General features: G+C 41.4%; 1 protein-coding gene across 2 annotated transcripts in view; it reads left to right on the top strand.

Annotated features, from left to right (window-relative positions):
* The window catches only part of TBXAS1 (thromboxane A synthase 1), a 236,937-nt gene that overhangs the window by 166,612 nt on the left and 50,648 nt on the right, over positions 1 to 19,677 (top strand). For both annotated transcript variants that reach the window (XM_082045892.1, XM_082045893.1), the window contains one exon: positions 1,060 to 1,374. In XM_082045892.1, coding sequence (XP_081902018.1) covers positions 1,060 to 1,374 — 315 coding nt within the window. The remainder of the gene's footprint in view (positions 1 to 1,059; positions 1,375 to 19,677) is intronic.

The raw sequence follows: 19,677 nt of genomic DNA on the forward strand, positions 1-19,677 counted from the left end.
ACAGTTTTTTGTTTGTTTGTTTTGAGAAAGACTTGGTTTCTACTTTTGTCCATCCCACTGCACACGTTGTCATGTTCTGGCACTGCAGTCGCTTCTAAGTCCTTGAGCTATCATGTATTCTGTTGGTACTTGAGGAATTGAAAATCAATCACATAGGGTTATGGCTCAGGTTCAGCACAATTCTATTATGCCCACTCCCAAAAGTCAATTCAAACCTTTTGGGTTATATTTCAAAGCCTAATCAAGCTTGCTGTCCAGACTGGTTTGGAGCCAACTCACTCTTGTCCATAGATTATTTTAGAAAATTTCTGTCAGAAACTAGTGTGAAAGAAAGCAGTTTTCATAACAGTAGAATCATTCAGTGGGCATTTTGCAAAGACAAGCCATCAAACCAGGTTTTATGGTAGAGGAATGCTTACTGTTGTAATGTCTTTCTGCATATATGTTTTTAAAAAAATTCATGTAAGTACAAGTGTTCATAACTTTACTTTCTCATAAAAAGATGCACCAGTTTACTGAGATCAGTTTCTAGTTCTATCTTGTTAAGCTGACACTGAAAGTATTGTAGATGCAACTCTAAACCTATAAGGTGACTTTCATGTTTTGACCATGTGAACAAATGAAGATGGTGCCTTCAAGGAGATGGGCAAACTCTTCCAAGCATGAGTTGTGCCACCTCCACTTGGTGGGTGCACATGGGACTGAGCATTGACTGTGTCTATCACCTTGCTTGCAGCAAGTGTGAAGAACTCACCCTGAGGATGAAAGAAGTTCTGTATGGAGCTGGCTATTTGCAATCCTCTGTGAAAATATGTACCTGTTGTGTGTTGGAGGCAGATCAGTCTCATCCCACTGGGAAGAAATCAGTGACCAGCTCTTAATGATGGCATTTCCAGCTGATTTATAGAAGCCTCCTCATTTGGGGAAATGCTGTTAGTCATTCTATGTGAGCTGAGTGGGCAGATAGATAGGAAACAGCTCTCTCTTTCTATCCCCCATGGGTAAAAGCATTGTTCTGTGACCGACTCTTTGTGTGTCTTCTCCTCCTGTATTCTGCAGAGGCGCAGAGATTTTCTTCAGTGGATGCTTGACTCCCGCAACTCAGCTGACTCTCTGGAAGCTGAGTGTTCTGATGTGATCGGTCCATCCATCACTTCCAGGCAGAACAAAGCACCTCTTGCTGGCAGGACACCATCTGAAAAGGTTCAGAAGATGTTAACGGAGGATGAGATAGCAGGCCAAGCTTTCTTGTTCCTGATCGCTGGGTATGAGACCACCACTAGCACACTGTCCTTTGCCACGTACTTGCTAGCCACCAACCCAGAGTGCCAGGAGAAGGTGCTTCAGGAGGTTGATGCGTTCTCAGCAAAACACGTGAGTACAATGTGCTGGTGTGGAGTTTCGTGCAGGGACCAAGGCAATGTGAATGTCATCATGCCACTGTGGAACCTGCACAACCCCTATTTGTTTCGCTTATGTATGTGTATATTGACATTTTATTAAGATTTTCAGTCAAAATTTCAAAATTAATCTATATTGTTTAGTTTTTTGGAGAGACCTGATAGATAATGTCACTTTACAGCAACTGAAGAGATGGCCCTGTAAATTTATGTCATAGTCAAAGTTTAACCTTTACATTTTACACTCTTGAAATAAACCAGTTGTCATCAGACTCTAAAACTACACATTTCTATTTTTTTTCCTCCTCTTCAGATCCTTTTATTGTTTTTGTGGTCAATGTTATTTACTGATCCTGATAGGGACATAAACAGCATTCTTAAAAACCATGAACTACAAAGTTTTGCTTTGAATGTTCATACTTTTTTTTTTTTTTTTCAGCAGTAGAATATATGTGTATGCTTCAAAAAGAAATCACAATATCTAATTCTCTTATGCTGTGTTCAAATTACTTCTCCTTCACTATCTGTATTTACCAAGGGCATTTATGTTCTCTGGATAACTGTTGACAGTATTTTGTATATCTAGCAGACCATGAAGCAGCCATTCTTCCACCCTACACTCTCCACAAAAGTTGTCAGCTGTGACAATTCAGATTGAGGGTCTTTTTCTTTTTATGAACACTTTTATAATGGATCATGAGGATAACAGGAATAAAATGACACCAGGTATGGCTGTCATGCAGTATTTTAGCTGCTGGATTTGCATGCTGAAATCCTTAAATATACAATTTTGGTAGTTTCATACATTTTATGCATTCCATACTCGTGTTGTACTTACAGAAGAAGAAAAGAGTTGTAGAATTTTCTGCTTTGCTGGTAATAGAAAATTCTCTACTATGCAGGAGTGTGCCCATTCAAAAGCTACCATTTCCCTCCTTTTGGTTGTGCAAACTTAAAAGTCGGGATTTGTGCACACAAAAAATATTTTCTTTTTTCTTGTATGATAAGGTTCTGAGTGTGGTGGTTCTCCATCTAAGATTCCTTTTTCTCTGAGGGTGCAGATGCATGGCAGCAGTGGAGGCTGGGATTGCGCAATCTGATCCACAGATCTTTTCCTTGGTGCATGCTTCGTACCTCTGGTGTGAGTTAACTCAGTACAATGAAACTGTTGATGTGTTATGTTCTAACTTACAGTGCTTGGGTAATATTCTTAGGTTATTAGCACTACAGTACTCCAGTTGGAGTGTGTTTACTCATTTCATTCAAATATGGCAAGTCTAATTATGCCCTCATGTCTGGCTATTTCAACTGACTTCCTTGAGGTCTGCAAAGATGTGAAGGTGCAACTTGGCCTGGATTATGTGCATCTTACTGGTTAATACTGGTGGCAGATTTGCACATAGAAACCTCTATTATGCAGCCCCAAGGAAAATATGGTTCATTGCCTTGCCAGTTCCTGAAAACTGACAGCCTAAGAAACTGAAGTGAAACCGCTGGGACAGGTATCTAATATGATAGGTATGCAATGTCATTCATATCTGTCTGCAGATGGGGTTAGGAATTAGTAAACTTTTCCATGTAAGTGCATGGAAAGCTGACTGAAAGCAGTCATTAACTGGTTCATTGCTTACAGATGTTTCATATAGGGAGATAATGTACATGGCTAGGTCTATGTTAAGTAGTGTGCTACCATAGACACAGATTCGTCATCTAGCACAGCTGGTAATGAGAACTATTGGGTGCACACTGGACACACCTCAGGAGTTTATTTTGGGTTAGTTTGAGTATGGCCCCATGTATCAAATTCCCCTTAGCAGTAGAACCAATCTTCTGGTTTAGTTCCAGTTAAAGGAGCCTTTGCTGCGCACCTGGAGACTGCAGTGTGAACAAGCGCAAGCGACTTGCATGTGAGTGTGCTCCTGATTGAAGACAGAGAACTAAACATAGCCTACATTGTATATGGCCTGCCTGAGCCATCACTACTAGCATTATTTCAGTAATAATCCAATTCAGACATGTAATGCTTGACTCTCTTTGTTCTCTAACAGGAGTACTTCGCTAGTAATTTCAGCTTTTGCAGTGTCTAGGAGAGGTTGTGGAGCTAGAGATACTCATGGCAGAGAAGTTAGAACTTTGTGTAGGGAGATGGCACTCAAATGATTTTTGCAGGTCAGCACTGTACAGTCTGTGTGGTACCTCAACCTGAACTGGTGGCCTTATCCCAAACCATGCTGTCCCATGTCGTATATTGGTGGGAAGGACCTTTCAAATCACTTCCCCATACTTTACTAGTTTTCAGGTTTAGCTTTAGATGAGGCATAGATAGCTATATGGCCAAGGTGAAGAGGGAGAGAAGGATAACTATTCATCTGCTGTCCATGATTCCAGGTAATTAATAGATCTAATCTCTACAGCCCCATCCTTCAAAAGATTTCCTCTTATAAATGGTTCATGATTTGAGGGGTGGCAATGCAGTGCTCAAGGAATCCATTCCAGAATAAGAAAAAGGATGCAGCAGTTCATTCCCCTTCGTGAGTGTAATTAACTACATTTAGCCTAGAAAATAGGATCTGTGTGAACGGTTTGCACGTTACGGGAGCAAGAGCTATTTTAAAACTGGGAATATATAGATGCTGTGTTCAGTTGTCATGCAAGGGAGAGGAAGGGAGGGGGCATAGCAGCTACAGGCTCACAGTTAGTTATCAAGTCACTTGCTAAGAAATTTGATTAGGCTGTTGCTTCTGCTCAGCACATGAGCTTTGCTCTTATCAAGGTGCTCTGCAATTTCAGAAAGGGCTTTAGAAGGCCAAAACATGGAGAATGTCAGGTTGTTATGACAGGTGGTGGAAGACTGCTTTGATTTGCAGATATGCAAGCGTTGAACACAGTACCCTCTTCAGCCAAATTTATGCTCAGGTAATTTTAACCAGAAGATGCTCTCCACTACATCCCCCTTCCTTCCTCCAACCATTTTGGTTGCCTCATGTAGTGTTTTATTGCCCTAATCTGTGATGCAGAGCTGTGGTCTGATTTTATAGCAGCTGCTGTGTATCATCCCAGGGATGGCTGTACTTTGGTGGTGGGCAGAGTGATTTGTGTGTCGATAGATCTAGTTTATACACTCATTTGCTAAAGTTTATAAAGACATTTGAGAGCCATCTGAGAAAAAATACTATAAATGACAGGCCCAGTTCAGGGTTTTTGGCACACTAGTCAAAAACTCAGATCACAGTGACCTTGTGAGAGCCAGTGAGGAGAGCAAGGTTGGTCCATCTGGACGTACAACGATATTTTGGTGGCTCTGCATGGTGTACTTGAGGATACTCCTGATTTTGCTCTGATCTTCATCTGTCTTGCTTGCATAGTGGTTACTTTAGCAGAATGGGGCAGAGTGAAGGAGAAGGAGAAAGCCATGGCACTGCTGTGTTAGAGATCCCTGTGCCAGCCTTGGTGCAAGCTGCTGTGGTGCAGTGCTGAAATACGAGTTTAGGTGCTGGAAGTGATCTGGCCCCAGTGCTGTGCTGGGAATTGGGAGCCCAGAGGAGAAGCAGGTCCAACTGACCAGGTTGTCCTGCTGTGTTTTGTCCAGCCAGATTGTGTCAGAGCTGTCCTGGGAGACCTCTCTGCCTCTCTCCACCACACTGTCTGAATGCACTGTAAAGATGGCACTTCCAGGACAGTGTCGCCAGAAAATAGTACCTGGAGTGGGTCATTGTTTTTTAGGTCTTTTCTTGGCTGATATCTCAGTGTGGGGGTTGGATGATATCTCTTTCCCTGAAAGTGAGGAAAGGCACCTGGCCCATTTCAGATTCTGTGGACTAGGTAAGTAGGAGAAACCTCTATCCTTGTTTATTTTAAAGGGCAGGATACACCGGTTATTACCCTCCTCACCTATGTCTGGATTTTTGGGGTATAGGGAAAGAGAGTGCACAGCTTTTCATTGTCTCTGGCAAAGCAGAGAGACTGGTTACTGAATGGTGACTACAGTCACCACACACTGCGTCTTCCCATTCTAACTGTGAATTCCTGTGAAAGACAATTTTGAGCATGATTCCACTATCAGAAGGACTGAAATTAAAATCATAGAGACTCTGACATGGTCCTCTTCATGAATCCCCTGGGGGTGTAGTATGCGGTCCATGAAAAGCCATCTACTGAAAATAAGATGCACCTATTTGCTGCGAGCTTGTTGCTGGGTCTGCATCTTGCTTTGATACCATGAAAACAAAATAAACAAGATTAAAAGAGAATTAAATATGATCTAGTGGGGGCAGAACGTCTACATCTGTGTGTGTACAATAGAATACTATTTTCTGCAGGGACTGCAGATCTGTTTACAGGACAGCAGAGAGGGGTCAGATCCTCAGAAGGGTGTAAACTGGCACAGCATGTTTGGTATTAGTACAGGTATGATGTTATACACCAGTCGAGAAGCTAACCTTTAATTTCTACATGCCAGTAAAAGAGGATGGAGGGAAGAAAAAAAGTTGCTATTTCAAGATCAGATTATTCAGTTTGTGCCTAACCATCCCTAAACCATTAGAGGCTATAAAGTTGTGAAAGAGATGTTTTTATTCACATTAACCAGGTAAGAAAGAATACATCCATGGTTTTCACCTTCTCCATTTCAGTCAACAACAACTCCTGTGTGGAGCTCTTAAAGAGCCCTTCAGAAGGCTTAGCAGAAGCACAGTAAACCTGCAGCACACATTTGTTCGGAGCAGATGGACACTTGCTTCTGAGCCCCACTGCACTCTGAGCTGCTCTGAGTGGTTTGTCCAAAGTTATAGTGCTTAAGGCATGAAAAATTGCTGCACCTTTCATGCTGAGAACTCCCTTAGTATGAGATCTCTCTTTCTTAACTCTCTTCCCATTTTAGCATTTAAATGTCTTCTCTTACTCCATCTTTTCTCCCTTCTCTCAAGCCTGAGTCATTCCCAATTATAAATTACTTTCTTGTTGTTGTTTTACTGGACTGCACAATTTTAGACAGGAAGAGCAGTGGTAAAAAATAGATTGAAAAAAACATAGGTGATCAAGTTAACTTCTCATAAGAAGTTATTTGATGCCCCGAGGTGATGTGTTAAGTGGCTATGTATGTGCTCCTGATCTGTTGCAAAGTAAACAAATCCACTGAAATTAGGTCATTTTCTTGAGAGAGGGAAAGCAGGTAAGCTTTGGGACAGCTAAGGAGGGCAAAAGATGTATAAGAATGAAGTGGTCTGCTTCCATGTAATAAAGAAATGCATACCTGAAGGTGTCAAGTGTTGAGAAATCTGGAGCAAGAAGCACCCTGAATTCTATCACAGCTTCTGCCCTGGTGAGACCGCATCTGGAGTACTGTGTCCAGTTCTGGGCTCCCCAGTTTAAGAAGCACAAGGAACTACTGGAGGGAGTCTAGCGGCAGGCTATGAAGATGATTAGGGGTCTGGAGCATCTTTTTTATGAGGAGATACGGAGAGAACTGGGTCTGTTCAGCCTGGAGAAGAGAAGGCTGAGAGGGGATCTCATCAATGTTTATAAGTCTCCCAAGAGTGGGTATCAAGAGGATGGGACCAGACTCCTTTCAGTGGTGCCCAGTGATAGGATGAGGGGCAATGGGCACAGACTGAAACACAGGAAGTTCCATCTAAACGTGAAGAGAAACTATTTTGAGGGTGCCAGAGCACTGGAACAGGCTGCCCAGGAGGGTTGTGGAGTCTCCTTCTCTAGAGACATTCAAAACCCACCTGGACATATTCCTGTGCAATCTGCTCTGGGTGAACCTGCTTTAGCAGGTAGGTTGGACTGGATGGTCTCTAGAGGTCCCTTCCAACCCCAACCATTCTGTGATTCTGTGATTCAGGAATTATTTATTGCACATTCTCAGTAACAGATAACCGTGTCTTGCATTAACAAATGGGAAGACTTGGTACATAACAAGTTTTGGTTTTTAGCTCATATCTACATTAGCCTCTTTTTACATAAAGCACCATGTGAAACAGCTGTATCAAAGGCCTAGTGTTAGTTACTGAAACTTGCTTAAATACTTGAGAAATGTATTGCTGCACTGATATGTGATGCTGCAGTGGTTCTATGCCAGCCAGGAGAGTGAGGTCTAGTGAAGCTCAGATGGAGTAGCAGCTCATTCCTTATTGCTAATGCCTAGGAATACTTTCAGGATCTCTGGAAAAGGTAAAGGAGAGCACAGGAGTCAGGAAGAGTAAAAAAGTAAATAAAAGTAAATAGATGAAAGGGCAGCTATTACTGTAAAACATTCATTGGAGACTGCAAGACCAGCCGGGTTTTCCTTTCTGTTTTTAAAATGCCAGGCACAGCTCATGATTATCATTGGTTGATATGAGACTTGTAAACATCAGTGTATAGAAGAATGAAGAGCAGGATAAGCCCCATCCTGTCTCTACTCCATCAGTTTTCCTATCCACACAAAGCACTGGCATGACTATTCAGTGCAGATGTGACTTATCAACATTTTCATCACTTGTGAGAGCCCATAAAGTTTAAAAAAAATTGTTTAAAAAAAAGTTCTGTGATATTCTCTCACTATTTAAATAGAGGTTTGGAGTTTTTTCTTTCATGGAAATAAATCTTCCTGTTTCTATAAATATTTGCTTTTCTATGGCTCGAGGGCCAAGGAAAATTTTCAATAGGTATAATTGAAAATGTTGACTGGACTGTTTTAATTGTATTCCTGCATGTCAATAATATTGAATGATGCCAGCCCAAAGTCATTACAATCCATAGTTTCATTTATGAAAAGGTTCAGTTTCATTCTATTTTAACTGCTGTGTGTGGTCAGTTGTGAATGGGCCAGGTTGAACTGGATTGATACATAAACTCATCCTTTATGATTAATGATTTGGCATTTTTATCCAATGGGAATGGCAGTTGCTCATTTGGAGTAACTTGACATGTCATTATTGACTTGAGTGGAGTCACACTGTCTTCCACTGGCTTATGATTCTGTCTTCACATTGAAAAACTCCTTCACTAATATCTCTGCAGTCTAATGGAGATGTCTTATTGCAAAGGAGATTTTGCCATTTCACAGTTTTCCCTTCCCATAAAATTCCCAAGGAGCAGTGAGAGATAGGACTGTTTTTATGGTGTCTCTGTGTCTGATAGAGTACTTTAGATTTTTAAGCTGTTTATGCAGAGAATCCCCTTGGCAGCACAGACTGTTTTCTCTGAGTATTAGTGAAAATGAGAGGTGAAATTCAGAGAGATGACACTGTCAGGGAATTACCACAACAATTTGCATGAGTTTGGTGCCTTTCATGCAATATCTCAAGGCACTATGCTCTCAGAAGCTTGCAACTACAGAGACTAAGCTTCACTGAGCAAATATTGCTGTCAGTGGAGGCTTGCATTTATCACAGGAGCCTGAATTGTAAATAGTTTGCAGAAAAAAGTCTGCGGAAGAGAGTCACTGTTACACATGCAGACACACACACGCACAAAACCTACAAAAACATTAAACACAAGTAACGTTGCATGGTGGTGGTGTTCATGCTATTGAAGGAAATGACCCTCTGATTTCTTTGTTTGTGTAAGATGATGTTGCAGAGCGTCACATTCACAAGCGTCAGCTGTCAGCAATCGGGTTTGTTGTTAACAAATAAAAAGATGCATTTAAGCATGTAGTGAGTGAATGCTGTTGGGTCATATTTCTGCACTTCTTCATACAATTGCTCAGTGTCTGAAATCAGTTCATTATCTTTGTCTCGTGTTGCTTCTGTACATACAGGTTGAAGATTGCTAAGTTAGGAGAAGACAATAAGCCCTTTCCTACACTTCCCCCCTTCTCTTAGTGTTTGGAATCTACTGATTTGAATGACAGCTCTGGACTCAACAGACCCAAAGTCACTTTTCTCAGGCAGAGGTTATTTTGGTTCCTAACTCTTCCTAAATTTCAACCACTTAAGGACCTCTGAGACTCAGGACTTTGGTCTCCTCTGACTTGTCTCTACTTTATAAGGAGGGGTAGCCTGAGCAAGTTCTTGTGCCCAAGCCTGCTTCATGTTCTCCCACTTTGCCACAAGCCTCTTCTGACACTCCATAGCTGAGGGGAAGCACCTTGTGGGGGAAGCCTGGGCTCAGTTTGCTCACTCCACAAGCCTTTTCAGGTATCTCCTTGTACAAGTTGCCCTCTGTCCCAGGCACCCTCACAGCACCAGCCAGAGAAGCTGTCCTGGGGGCCTTTCTGGAAGATCCCTGTTGCTTGTGGGATGCTTTACAGAAGCTGTGGTTTGTAGGCAGCCATGGTCACCCTTTGGCAGAAGCACGGGCAAGCAGGAAGAGTGTGAGCAGCCAGGAGCTACGTGAGGGCAATTCCTTTTGCTTATCACGTGTTTGTAGTTCTTACACTTTATCTGCAGGTCTCTCTTCTCCACAGGTACCTCTTAAACAGAAAAGCACTTCCAGGAGAGTCAGGTTGTTTATAATATGGAAAGAGTTGAACTGATCAGCTGGTAAGACCAGGGTATCTTTTAGAAATGTTTTGGCTTTGGGTATGAAAAAACCTTATTTCTTTCCCAGGGAAATCCTTTTGACAGGTGAGAACTTGTGATTCTATGTGGCCTGGAATGAGGTGTTGTTGAGATGATTAATGTGCCCACATTTCAAGGAACTTTTTGTTGTTGTTGACATTGCAGGGTTCATTTACCCCTCTTCACAAAAAAAAAAAAAAAGTCCTTTATTTTTCCATTTGTTCAGTTCAAGCTTATCAGTCTCTTGCCCATGAAGACTAATTTATCTTTTACTTGCAATGTCACGTGTTGCTCAGTGACTCTGCCTTATTGCTGTTCTTGAGCAAAACTGAGTCTCAGGTAATGTATGCGAGACAGATACTCATTTTCATCCCTGAATTTTCCTGGTATTTTGCCATCCTCATAATAATTGACCCACTATTACTGCTACAGGGTTCATGTTAAAGAATAAATTTTTCTAGTGACATGGAACATTTAATGGTGAAGATCTTAATAACATAGTACTTTAAATGTGATTAGACAGATTTGTTTAAAGAGGAAGTAAAGGGAAGGATGAATCTTCTTCATCTTTCTGTTCCTTCCCCCATACCCTCCATCTGAGGCTTTTGTGGAGGAAAGAGCATATTTGTTTTTAATCTAAGGAAAAATATCACTGTTAAGTAAGAAACTGGTTAGAGTTTTATTAAGCATTTGTATCCCAGCTGCTCCTGTGTACCACTCTGGACATTACTTGACAATCAACATACTTCCCCCAGAGACAGAGAAAACCAAATTCATACCAACATCAATGTTTAATCAATGCTAACTACCAGTATGAGTGTTAACTTTAGCTACAGGTAGGTCACATTATTTGCAGGATAGAGCATAGTTTCAGGTAGAATTGATAGATCAAATTTTGCACTGGGCAGCTGAGCCTTGCAGAAGTGAATAAGGAGATAAGCTCAGCTCCCTCCACGGCTTTGGGAGGGACATACTCTCACTGGTCTTCCCAGAGGAGTTATGTGTGGCAGAAAGAGAGGTGCACATGGCATGACTTCTCAGGAGTGGGAATGCCCTTCAGGGGTATGAGTGTCTGATCTTTTTATGGCAACCTGTCTAGCTCTCAGGAGTTTTTTGTATGTGAAGTAGAGGTCAAGTCCAGAAAGGTATTATGCTTCTCTCTCTCCCTCTCCCTCTCTCTCTCTCTCTCTTTATCTACCTACCTACCTACCTACCTACCTACCTACCTACCTACCTACCTACCTACCTACCTACCTATCTATCTATATTTTTTTAATGGGTGTTAGGCGTCAAAAAGTTTTTCATAGAGTATGTGCTGCTGAGTTGTAAATACCTGCCAATGAAAGGGAGGACAGCCAGCCATAGACACAACCTCAGATGCAAAAAATCAGAGGAACCAAACCATCTGGCCCTGAGAGAACTTACAAATGAGAGAGGGTGGCCTTGGGCACCTGTGTCAGGACCCCACACTGTGTCTCAGCATTAGCAGCCAATCGCATTCATCAGGCAGGAATTTGTGTCCTGGGGAATATGAAACACTAAACCATACAGAGAAGTATTTTCAAGCTCTGTGTTAGTTAGCATCCAGTTGGAATGAGATCCTGCCATGTCCACAGTGTAACCGGCAGATTCTTCAGGGGATGAAGATGATGGTCCAGCCCTGGCATCTTCATCTGTTGTGGGGGTCTCCGGTGAGCCGTCTACTTCTGAGATGCCTTCAAGACTCAGGGATAAAATCTTACTTTAGTAGCACTTTACTTGGTCAGGACAACAGCAACTTTTGAGATTTGCAAAAACAAGTATCACTTTCTTGGTAAGGACTTTTAATGGGCAGAGGAAGAGACAAGGAGAGGTATTGGGGAACAGCTCATAAAACAAAAATGACTAACAAGTTGTGTGTGTGTGTGCACATGCCTGCATATGAGAGAGAGGAGGAGGGAGAGAATGAATCATGGCTGAAGAAAAGAAGGTCTTTCATGTGGAAGTTCAACACAGATTCCTGAATTGCACATACTATGTGCATTAAGGTGCAAAAGCTGAGCTGGGGAAAACACATGCCTAATTTGTCAAGAAACGGCAAATCCCCAGCAGCTACCACGCTGAAATTAAACTTGTATTCAGCATATTCATAGCTAAAAAATGATCTTAGCTTGTATGAATGTGAGGTCAAAATGGAATTTTTCCTCCAGGTATGTACATAAATTAGGTAGCATTAATAGGAAGTAACCAGTCCATTTATTTGTCAATAAGCATTCAAAGTGAAGGCTGAATGAGCCTGTGCCAGAAGGAATGGAAACTAGTTTGCATTTCATGATTATGTAAAGCAGTTCTTGGTAGAATGAACTTCTTGTGACCTTCTCCCCCCACTTTATTTTTTCCTTCTCTACCACCCTGGCAGAACATATGTATTTAAATAATTTCCATTTATAACAATGTGTTTTTGTGTTACTTTTAATCAGCGTGAGATGGCTTTTGTATTGTTTGTCCTGCTTCACCTTATGCTTCCCTTTTAATACTGAAAGAAAGAAAATGTGGTATTTCTGGGTGTGCCCTTGCTCTAGAAATGTAGTGGTCTTCCAGTGATATGAGTGAACGTTTCCTTACTTAACCAGATAGCAAGACTGGTGCAGAGGGAGTAGTCAGGAAAACACAAAGAAAAGTAGGAAATTCATGCTATTTAAGGAATTTTCCATTTCACACCAGTTAGCGGATTTTACTGTCTCAGATGATACCTGTTTTTTCACTAGTATTGGCAGCTAATTTGATGCCTGATTTTCAAACGAGTTGTGGGTCTTTTCCAAAATCAAATCCTTTAAAGAACCGAAACTTGTCCCTCAGTGTAATTAGTCACATTTTGAATGTTTTGGTCTATGCCGCAAAATGCTTTCCAGGGAAGTAGGCTGGTCAGAAGTGGAATTTCACCACTGTAGCAGCTGCCAAGATAGCAGTTCGGGGCCTCGGTCAGGGGAGACTGAGAACTTTTGTACCCTAGAAACACCAATTGCTTGTATGGACTGGACTGTTGGTTTCTAGCCAACACTGAATGGGTAAATAGGTGCTTGAATTAAGACTCCTTTAATAACTGGTACCAAATTCTGCAGTTTCCTTAGTCAGGTCTCAGATGTGATGAGACTGAAAACTCAGTTGCTTTCTCAGTCCTAGGAATTATCCTTCATGGCTGTCTCTGAGGCATAGTGCATTAGGGCACATTGCACAAGGAGAAGAATTAATTCTTCAGAAATATTGACTCGATACTTTCCGCCTGTATAAATCTGTGCTTTCAGAATTCAACAAAATAGTCATATTAATTTATATGTGAAACATTTTGATTTTACATACATCTTAAACAAAAAATTAATTTCAGAAAAGTTTCTGTTAATAGATGGGAAAATACAGAGTGTGCTTTTTTTTTAATGCAAAACACACACTTGGTTCAAAAGAAGGATTGCATTAAAATTATTTTGACCTTCTAGTGCAATAGAAATTTTGAATAAACTGTAATATCTTTCTCAATACTCCTAGTTACACTTCAAATTTAAAGGATAAAATTGAGAAGAACTGGAAAAGTTCTGAACGTGAGGGAATTATCCACAGCCCCTTGCTGCTGCTGTTGATCTAAATGAAGTAACAAGGAAGTAACAAGATGTCAGAAAGTCATTTTATTGTGAGCTGGAACAAAACACTTTTAAGAGCTCTTGCTTTTTGAAATTTGTTTTCAAGGTGTGTTAAGTTCATATGCACTCAGGATACAATATGAAGATTGTGCAGTCAGGATTGAAGATTTAATAGCCTGATAAGTAGAGAACCTTACAGATAATTTCAAGGTGTTAGTCTAAACTTGCTGTGCCTTTAATCTTTTGGCTTTCTGGAGAAAGTAAAAAACAAAAGCTGACTGTTTTAGTATCATAGAGCAGTCATGGAGAAAAAATTTCTTCCAGCAGAGCAGCTTTTAAATAAATGATTACCTTTTTTTATTATTTTTTTTTTCTCCTGTGCTGGGGAAAAATAACTGTAAGATGGATTTAAAGGGAAGTGAGTTTACTGAGTGTCCTGCATCTTTCTCTCTCACTAATTAGTAACAGTCAAATGCTCTTATTCTGCAGACAATGACTACAAAGAAAAGGATAAAGAACTTGGGAAGGACTCTAGAGCCAAAATAATTAGGCAATTTATCATTTAGGGTAATTGGACTTCTGCAAAGCAGCATTATTTACCACAGGTTTCCATTTCTTCTAACAGGGTGTGAAAAATACTGCTACATTGACTAGGAAATGCTCTCACTGCTTTTTCCAATGTGCATTGTGCCAGGGACGTTCAGTTCAAAGTGTGGTGTTCCTCCCAGTGATTTTTTTTGCCTCAGTGATCTTCAGAAGCAGCCTTCAGCTTCTAAAACCTCAAACCAAAATAAGATTAAAGTGCCCAATATGGGGTCAAAAATGGGAGGGAAAGAGAGAGGGGTTTCCACCAGGGAATTTTCACTTAACAAATGAAAGCCTTTGCTTTGTTTCAAAGGAAAAATTGCCAAGCGGAGGCACATCTTAATCACATCGGTAGCCAGCTGAGGTGTTTATGCTAATTTCCAAAGGTATGTAAGTGTAAGAATAAGGGGGTCCAAAACTGCTGGCTCTGTGATGTGAAAAACACAAACGTTTGAGCACCACGGGCAGATAGCTCTGATGTTGTTTCAGTGTAAGGGGAGGAGTGGGGAGTAGTCCCAAGGGGTTTACTTGAATTTCGCTTCACAATTTGCCAGCAGTATGAATGCCCCTTCACCCAAAGGTGAGTTTTTCCATTGTTTTTTCCAAGGATGAGTGCCTGGTTAGCCCTTTGTGGTTTGTCAAATTATGGCACTCTCCCAGCTTCGTGCCATTGCCCTCTGCTCTTGAAGATTACGTCTCCACAAGCAGCTTTGCTTGCGATGGATGCTCTGGAAACATTCAGACTCCCTGGATTGCACCACCAAAGTCTCTGCTACATGGTGACCCCGGGGCTGAATTTCCACCAGACCCCAAGGGTGGCCAGGGGTGTTCACAACTCACTCCAGTGTATGACACTTTGTGCTGCAGGTACTTTGTGGTGCTGGCATCCCTATAATGTTTATAAATATATAAAGGGTGAGTGTCAAGAGGATGGAGCCAGGCTCTTCTCGGTGACAACTGATGATAGGACAAGAGGCAATGTATACAAACTGGAACACAGGAGGTTCCACTTAAATATGAGAAGAAATTTCTTCTCAGGGAGGGTGCCAGAGCACTGGAACAGGCTGCCCAGGGGGGTTGTGGAGTCTCCTCCTCTGGAGACATTCAACACTCACCTGGACACATTCCTGTGTAACCTCATCTAGGTGTTCCTGCTCCAGCAGGGGGATTGGACTAGACGACCTTTTGAGGTCCCTTCCAATCCCTAACATTCTATGATTCTATAATGCTATGCTCAGGTACATGTCCCTGCGCTTTGGGGAGTGGAAATCCAGTAATGGAAGAAATTGTGCTTTAAAAGTGATCTCACTCTACCTGCCCAGTAGAAACCAGCCAGCAGAGACAGCCCTGCTGGGAGGGGAGGGGGAAGGTGATGTTTAAAAGCATTTTATTCCGTGCCTGGGAGAAATACACAAATGTGTACTGCCAGGCTGTCGTAGGTGAGTGCCACAGAGTGCTTTTAAGTGGCACAGCTTGACACCAGTTGCATGCATGACTGTCACAGGTTGTGGGTTTTTCCCCTAACGACTCGTTATTTTAAAACTTCTGTGTGTGTTTGATACTTTCTTTAATAAGAAAGTCATGATTACCAGCAATTTTCTATGGAGATATGAGGAACAAGAAGTAGTAGGTTGTTACCTAAAATACTGCCTGTCGCCTGGGTGAGCTCAATGTGAGATAAAATGCATGATTTGGCTGCAAACTTGGAGTGCTTGATGCCTCACCAAAGGAGTGTGTGAGCATACCTCTGTGGATGTGGCTACCATGTCAACCAAGAAAGATTCCATCATTTGTCAGTTTTTGTGCCGTATCATGATTTGATGGTTGTTTACGTTGATTACTTGTGTTAAGCAGAGCAGCCAGCTGAAATTTTAGGGCCTTTGTGTTGTTTGACTTAGAGCTAGGATCCAGATTTGAAGTTACTTTCCTTATTTACAAGGAATGTGCGAACTGTCTTTTAGCCCAGCAGGAACGGAGCAGCAGGACGTGGCTCCTGCATTCACAGCTCCTGGAGCAGCATGGACAGTGGCAGTCCCTTGCCAAGCTGGGTTGGCCATACGTCTGAAGCTGTGCCTGGTGCTTCCTAGTCTCCTTTGTTTTCCTTTTCTGATCCTTTTCCTTCTCTCCTGAACACCTGAATCTCTGCAGAGAACTACCTGGAGAAACCACTCTGCCCACAGATGCCTTATGCACAGCCTTGCTTGACATTTTGCACTGTGAGGGTCACCTGTGTAACTCTGCACAGGAGCTGTCATCCTCCTTACTTGATTCTGTAATGGACCTTATCTATTTCTTGTATTTACCCAGAGAGGTGAGTAGTTGCTTTATCTACAGCTTTGATCAATGTTTAGCCCAACATTAGGCTGGGACTTGGCTGCTTTGGCATTGCAGACTTCTGCCGGTGAGAGGAAGATACTGTATCTTTTCTAAATATTTTAGGATACTTTAACACTTTTCATATGATAACACCCAAATGATATCTAAATGCTAACCTCTAAATGTACCTACAGGGCTTGTAATGTTAATGGCCCTGCTTCTACAGGCTGAGGCACAAAGAGTTTAAAAGTTTTGGCATGGGAAATAAAGGAACTCATCAAGCTGTATTTGCATATTCTAGTTAACCTACATCTCACAAGGAATCCTTTATAAAATCATCTGGTGTTTGTTTCTCCCATGGGTTTAAGTAAAAATAGAGTGATTTTCATCAGAAATCCAAATCACTGAAGTCAATAGGTCTGCTTGTGTGCACAAATTAAAGGATGTGTATGCATCACCCTATGCAAGGACAGGCAGGCAAACTGTGTCTTCACCAGTGTTTTGAGCAGTCCCTACAAAGCACACTCATATCCATTCTGTAGGGGAGAAAAAAAAGAGGTATTGTCTATGAAGCACATTAAGTCATAGAATTTAAGTTTAGGAGTTTGTTACTGTGCAGTCTAATCTTCTGTACAACCATGGGTATAGGACTTCACTGAATTAATTGTTTGAATTAGTACATCTGTTTAAAAAAACCCCTCCCAGTTGTTTTAATTAGGTGGCATAAAATGTCCTTCCTGATTCTGAAAATGAAGGATCCCAAGAAGAACAAGCAAAACAAAGTGCTTTAGTAATCTTTTTAATTATCCATGTTCCATTGTTGCAAGTTCTACTGTTCTAGAAATGTTGGGCAGAACTGTCTTCAATGTGTTTTCTTTATTGAATTGTGGAACCTTCCACATTTTGTGTTAATTAAACATATAAATCCTACAAACTGTATCCAGGGTAACTGCAAACCAAGAGCCTGATTCTCAGTTTACACTTATGCCCTCTTTCACTGCTTCGGTAGAGGGAATGGACTGTCAAGGTGCCTGTACATCATCCTCACACTTCATCTGCAGCAGTTTTATCATCACCTTATTCCTGCGTGATGCTATCTTGTCAACACATAAACAAGCACTTGCAACTATGGTAAGGCCTGTTTATGCTGCCATAGTAGGAGCTTAGTGCAACTGGGAATTGGGCTTGAAAGACACATCTCTTGTTCTTACAATCCAGTTATTTAAAGAGTAATGCTCATCTTGCTGGCAAGGAGTAGAAAGCAAACCAGTGATACAGAAAACAATAAGAGAAAGAAAAGAGAAAAGATGACACATTCCATTAAGTTTTCCTTATTAGGGGGAAGAACATGGATGTTTTTGTCGTGCTGTGTACCGACTTTGATACAAGAAATGTAGCAAATGCAAAATAACAGATTTTCTTATAAAAGTTAAAGATGGAGTGGAAACAATATTCTTTAAATTCTTTACTGTTCACACTACTTTCTTTTGTATTCTCTGTTGGACTGAAGTAAGAGCCTTGGTACAGGAATGCAGATAATTTGATTAAATTTTGGATCTTACAAGAGGTTAAGCTTGTAGAGTAGTGATATAGAGGTGCCTGTCATTTAGGCAATCTGTAAAGACTTGACCCAAAGCCTCAGGAGGGTGCTGCTTTGGTTCAGATCCTAAGCGAAATCAGTGCTGTGCTTTTATAATCAAGAGGCTGCTGTTGCTGGGCTCGGAGTTACAGTTGTGCGCTCAGCCCCAGAGGACCAGCTGCTCTGCTGTAAATTGGGCTGATACTGAGGGGGAGTGAGAGGCACAGTAAACATACAGAGTAGCAGTAAATGACAAGAGGATATGATATGTAACATTAGCCAGGCTCGGTGTTTGCTTAGGTTGTAGAATCGTCTTTTAAATCAATCTTTTATTATCAGTGGAGCCTTAGCAGTGCACTTAAATAGAGAACAACGCAAGGACACAGAGACTCTGTGTGAAGTGAACATCCTACTTTCCCTCTGAGCTCTGATTTTACAAGAAAAACCATAGATAGAGATCCAGGTCATAACATTCAGATGTGAATGTGTCCCCTGTTTGGCAACATTTGGAACTGGGCTCTGATTTCATTCCTGTTCCTGCTGTAAGGCTTCATCTTGCCACCAGTCCCAAGATCGTGAATAAACAGGGCTGGGAATATCATGCCAGGGGTCCTCCAGCTTCTACCCTGATTTTTGTGGCAACAGAAAATTTGCCATGTATTTGTTTAATCTCTTCCAATACTTAATTATCCTTATCTTAAATAGAGTTTAAGTTTGTTTCAGTCTTTAAATTGTTGCCTTCAGATTCCCCTGAACTTCCATCATTCTTTGACTGATGTACAGAAGACCTTTTGCATAGGAAAGCTATTTTCTCCTCACTGTAGGACTATAGTCATAAGCTGCAGTGATATCACCTGTTAGTGTTTTTGTGTATTGAAACTGTAAGTCTCTAAAAATTATTTCTTTTTTTCTTTTTTTTCAGTAAGTTGGACAGTTTATGTGCCTGTTTTCAGAGGTTCACCTGTGTTTTTAACATCCTTTGGAAAATATGAATATTAGAATTGGATGGAGTATTCAAAAAGCAATCTCCACCAGTGTGTAATATTATCTCACAGACCTGGTTATGCTCAGTGTACCCTTGTTTCAAGTGCTGTCATTGTTGTTGGAGTTAAGTGTTTCCAAGAGTGGACTTGATGATCCTTGTGGGTCCCTTCCAACTCAGGACAAATGCTACTAAGCCCTCATATGCCTCTATATGCATCTAAATATACGTACACTTAGAACTAAGCCCTCATGTGCATCTATAAGGATCTAAATATATGTATACTTAGATATCCTTCAACACTGGACTATGCTATGGGATGGCAATTATAGGCCAGAATGCCCTTGGTAGTAGATGGTTTTTGAAAAGGAGAACTTTATTTTCCAAGTCAGCAATGGGGCGAAAGGGTTCCATTTCAATGCATTATCCAAAGGGTACCACTCTTCAGTGGTGCAGTGTGCCTCATCTCGTGGTCCAGCTCCGCATTGCTGTCAGTGTTGCAGTAATTAAAGCAAGCTAGAAGATTTTAACCTCTTCATTTCTGGAGTGCACGAAGCAAGAAGAGAATCGAATGAGCCCACATTGCCAGCTGGTGCTAGGAGGTGTGCCCACTGTGCCAAGAGATACCAGACTGAATGCAGGTCCATCCAGTGAACCCAAGAGATGTTAACTGGAGCGGTTTGGGTTTGCTGCAGAAGGGAAAGCTGTAGGA

This window comes from Streptopelia decaocto, assembly GCF_964273445.1.
Source record: "Streptopelia decaocto genome assembly, chromosome: 1".
Taxonomy (NCBI): Eukaryota; Metazoa; Chordata; class Aves; order Columbiformes; family Columbidae; genus Streptopelia; species Streptopelia decaocto.